Here is a 3,934-nt window from a genome sequence, read left to right on the forward strand (position 1 = left end):
TTAGTCTCACTTCAAGTCTCCCCCCTCCCCCGCCATTGTCTCCTGGTGCTGTGTTTCAGTACAAATTCTTATGCTTAGTGATTTGCGGTACACTCTGCTAATCTCCAAAGAAGTCAGCTGGTGTAGTGGGAATAGTGCACTGGGCTAGGAGTCTGGAGTAACAACTTGTAGCTCTATGTTGACATAAATTTATCAAATCTGAGCTCTGTTTGTGGTGATTGCTAGATATACTTTTTTAAAGGTTTTATTTATTTATTTGTGAGAGAGAGTGCTCACGAGCGGGGCTGGTGTGAGGTTGGGGTGTGGGGGGCTGGGTTGTTAGGTTGGAGGGGTGGGGGGTAGGGACGGGCAGAGGGAGAGGGAGAAAAAGACTCCCCGTGGAGCAGGGAGCCTGACCAGACCTGAGGGGCTAGATCCCAGGACCTTGGGATCATGACCTCAGCCAAAGGCGGACGTTTAACCAACTGAGACACCCAGGCGCCCCATGCTAGATATGATTTTAAATTCAGGTATTGAAGTAGTGGTTCCTTAAGCCTGGAACGAACCCCTCCAGCACCTAAGTCACCTGTGCTTCTTCTGACATCTTGCGTTAATTCTACCAGAGTACTCCCTCCATTGTGTGGTCATTGCCAGTTTTGTCTCCCTCTTCACTAGACTGTGGGCTCCTTGAGAGAAGGGGTCATCTTCTTCACCACGATGTAACTCCTAGTGCCTGGCAGAGTGTCTGGCACAAGTGCACACTCAAATGTTTCCTGAATGAGTAATCTCTATTGTTTCTACTCGAATTGAGTGAGGATATTTAGCCATAACTGAATGCCTGAGTACTCACTCTCCAAATCCCTTATGCTGGGCTATAACGTGGTATGAAATGCCTCACCATTTAAACCAGGAAAGTATTTTTTTTTATTTTGCTATTGATAATCCAATTTCCTCAATCTGTAAAATGAAACTCTAAAGCCCCCTGTTAGTTTCAAATGTATTAATTGCCCACTCGCCGCCTCCCAACCCTGCCTCTGACCCACGCACCAATCCCACCATATATTCAAAGGAAAACCAGAACAGGGATGGCATTCCCAGTCGGAGCTTCTCTATCTGATGGGAAAGGGGCTGAGTTGGGCTGAAACTCACCCGTTCAGCCTTTCAGGAATCCTGCACAACCCCCCCGGATGGACCCAATCGGGAAGCACAGATGGAAAATCTGGACTAGGTGTTTCTCTTCAGCTCCAGAGGTATGCACGACAAAAATTATGCCTGCTTCCATGCTCATTTTCTTTTTAAAATTTCTTCAGTTTTTTTTCTAGCTTTATTGAGATAGAGTTGACATATGATATTGTGTAAGTTTAAGATGTACCACGGGATAATGTGATACAGGCTTATGTCGTGAGATGTTTACCACAATAAGATTACTTAACACATCGTTCACTTCACATAATTATCCTTTTGTTATTGTCATGGTGGGAACATTAAAGCTCCACTCTCGTAGCAACTATCAGGTATACAACACAGTATGGTTAACTATAGTCATCATGTCGTACATTAGGCCCCCAGAACTTACTCATCTTGTAACCGGAAGATTTTACCCTTTGACCAACATCTTTCCATTTCTCCCACAACCCCCAGCCCCTCGTGCCCATTTTCTTTTAAATACTTAAATGGCATTCGATGAAATCCATTAAAAAATAAAGGCAAATTCTGCTTCCAGAGAGCCCCCCCCCCTTTTTTTTACCCTGCCGTGGTGTTTTGCCCAGCTTTTTGAGTTTTGTCTCACAGAGTATCTAAGCAGTAAGTGTGGGTAGTTGGACCCACACTCTGGATTTATTGCTCAAATGGCAGGGGAAGAGGATGTGATGGGTGCACTTCTCCCCTCTCAGTGTACTCTAATCCTTTAGTACACCCTTGAGAAGTTCAACACCCCCCCCCCAAGTAAGTCCACAAATAGTCTTAAATTCATGACTTGTACACAGAGCAATAGGTATGATGTTTGCTAACACTGGTTCTGAAACAGGACTGAAAAGACTGCCTAATACAATTATGTGCTGACAAGACGTTTTAAAAAAATCAGGCAACAATAACAGATAAAAGTAACATGAAATGATTTATTGAGAAAATGACCACTCAGGTGAGTAGTATAACACAGCAATGCAAGGTAATCTTCAATATCAGATCATTGTTTTGTGTGTGTTAAAAATAAAAATAATTTTTATAAGTACTTCAACTAATTCCCCGGGTGACACAGAATAATAGCTGCGGTCCTGGTGATCTTTTAAAAGAATAGGTGTGTGCATGGGTGTGTGTGTGTGTGTGTGTGTGTGTGTACAGAATTTACCAACACAGATGGTAAGAGGGAATTTAGAAATGTTTAGATCTTGTAGTTTATCCTCAAACCTTGGGGAAGGGGCATGTTATGTTTTTCTCAGGGCACAAATTTAACAGTCAAGGTGGATGTTTGGACTGTATTGCATTAAAGGGCATCATCTCCTCAAGGGGACATTCCCTGCAGCCCAGGCCTGGGAGTCCCTGGGGAGGGAGCCAGGCTGTTGTTACTTGGCCTGGGTGGCAGAGGGGACATCCGCGACCAAGGCGTCCTCCTCCTCAGCGGCGCTGCTCTTCTTGGCCAAAGCAACCGAAGCGGGTGTTTCAGCAGGGCTCTTCCCGATCTTGCCTTCTCCTCCCACGATGTCCTGGCCCTGGGCACCAGGCGCCTGCTGTGGACGGCGGCGTGGGTTGTTGGGGCGGCGGGATCCATAGCGTGGCGGGGGCTTCTGCTGCGGACCGCTGGCGTCACGCCCGCTTTCCTTGTCTTCAGCTTCCAGCTTTTCAGGGATGCCCGCTGAGGGTCTTGGACCAGGGGCGGTGCCTCGGCCCCTAGGGCGACTCAGCAGGTAGCTGGGGCCTGGCCCTCGCCGCGGGGCGCCCTCGGGCCTTGAGGCTGGGGCGGACCCGGGCAGGTGGGCGGGCCGCGGGCCGCTGGTGGGAGCGAGGATCGAGGGGCGGCGGGACTCGGCAGAGGCCCTGCGGGAGGGCGGGAAGCGCCCCAGCCTTTGGTCTTGGGGGCCGCCGGGCAGGCGGCGCTTCTGGCCCTGGGCCTCGGTGAGGCCTTCGCCACTGGCTTCACCTTCGTCGACGTCCTCCTCAGCGCCCCTGGGACCTCGCGGGGGTGGTGCGCGGCGGCGGATATAGAAGCCCCTGCGGAAGCGGGGCCGGTCGGCAGCATAGCGGCTGCCCTGCACTGGGGCACCTGCTGGCCCGGTCACGTTAGCGGCCTCGGTGCCCCGCTCACCCTGCACCACGTCGAACTCGACTGTCTCGCCGTCGCCCACGCTGCGTTGGTATTTGTGAGGGTTGTTTCGGGTGATGGCCGTCTGGTGAACGAACACATCTTCCTGGGTATCATGTCTGCTGATGAAACCGTACCCATTCTTCACGTTAAACCACTTGACGGAACCTCGCACCCTCTTGGCGATGACCTTTTTGGGCACTTTTCCCTTGGCGCCTGCTGCCGCGGTGGTCTTGGGGGTCGCATCTCCGCTGAGGTTGCCTGCGACTGGGGCCCGGGGAGGATCTCCGCCACCCAAGGAAGCCAGGAGTTTCTGCGCGGCTTGAGGGGAGACTGAGGCGGTCACCTCCGTGACGGTGACCTCTCCCACCTCACTCATGAGGCTGTCCTTGCTCTCCTTTCACGGAGAACCTGAGGGGAATTTGGTCCTCGGTGATGGGGGGAGGGGGGAGGGGGGAGGGGCTCGGTCTGGAGGCAGGAGCCTCGCTCTGGAAGGAAGGGTCGTGGGTCAGGGCTAAGGACTCTCTGGCTTCCCTCTTGAGACTCCTGGAAAGGCCTGTGGCGTCTCCTGGGGCAACAGGACGCGGACCAAACAGTGGTTGCCGCGGTGACGTCTCAGTGGGGTCCTAGAGGCTGCTTGAGCTGGGGGGGCGGGGC

The 3,934-nt window shown here is 52.1% G+C and overlaps 1 protein-coding gene across 1 annotated transcript; it reads right to left on the reverse strand.

Moving 5' to 3' along the window:
• Positions 1-2,540: 2,540 nt before the first annotated feature.
• On the reverse strand, positions 2,541-3,656 carry LOC148106944 (Y-box-binding protein 3-like). The gene has a single exon (XM_087860394.1). It carries the CDS (start codon positions 3,654-3,656, stop codon positions 2,541-2,543), a length of 1,116 nt encoding a protein of 371 aa, XP_087716520.1.
• Between the last annotated feature and the right edge of the window lie 278 nt (positions 3,657-3,934).

Source organism: Ursus americanus, chromosome X, assembly GCF_024610735.1.
Source record: "Ursus americanus isolate L20-20 chromosome X, mUrsAme1.1.p, whole genome shotgun sequence".
NCBI lineage: Eukaryota > Metazoa > Chordata > Mammalia > Carnivora > Ursidae > Ursus > Ursus americanus.

Coding starts and splice junctions, on each gene's coding strand:
- LOC148106944 (XM_087860394.1), bottom strand. CDS start 3,656: ATGAGTGAGGTGGGAGAGGTCACCGTCACGGAGGTGACCGCCTCAGTC.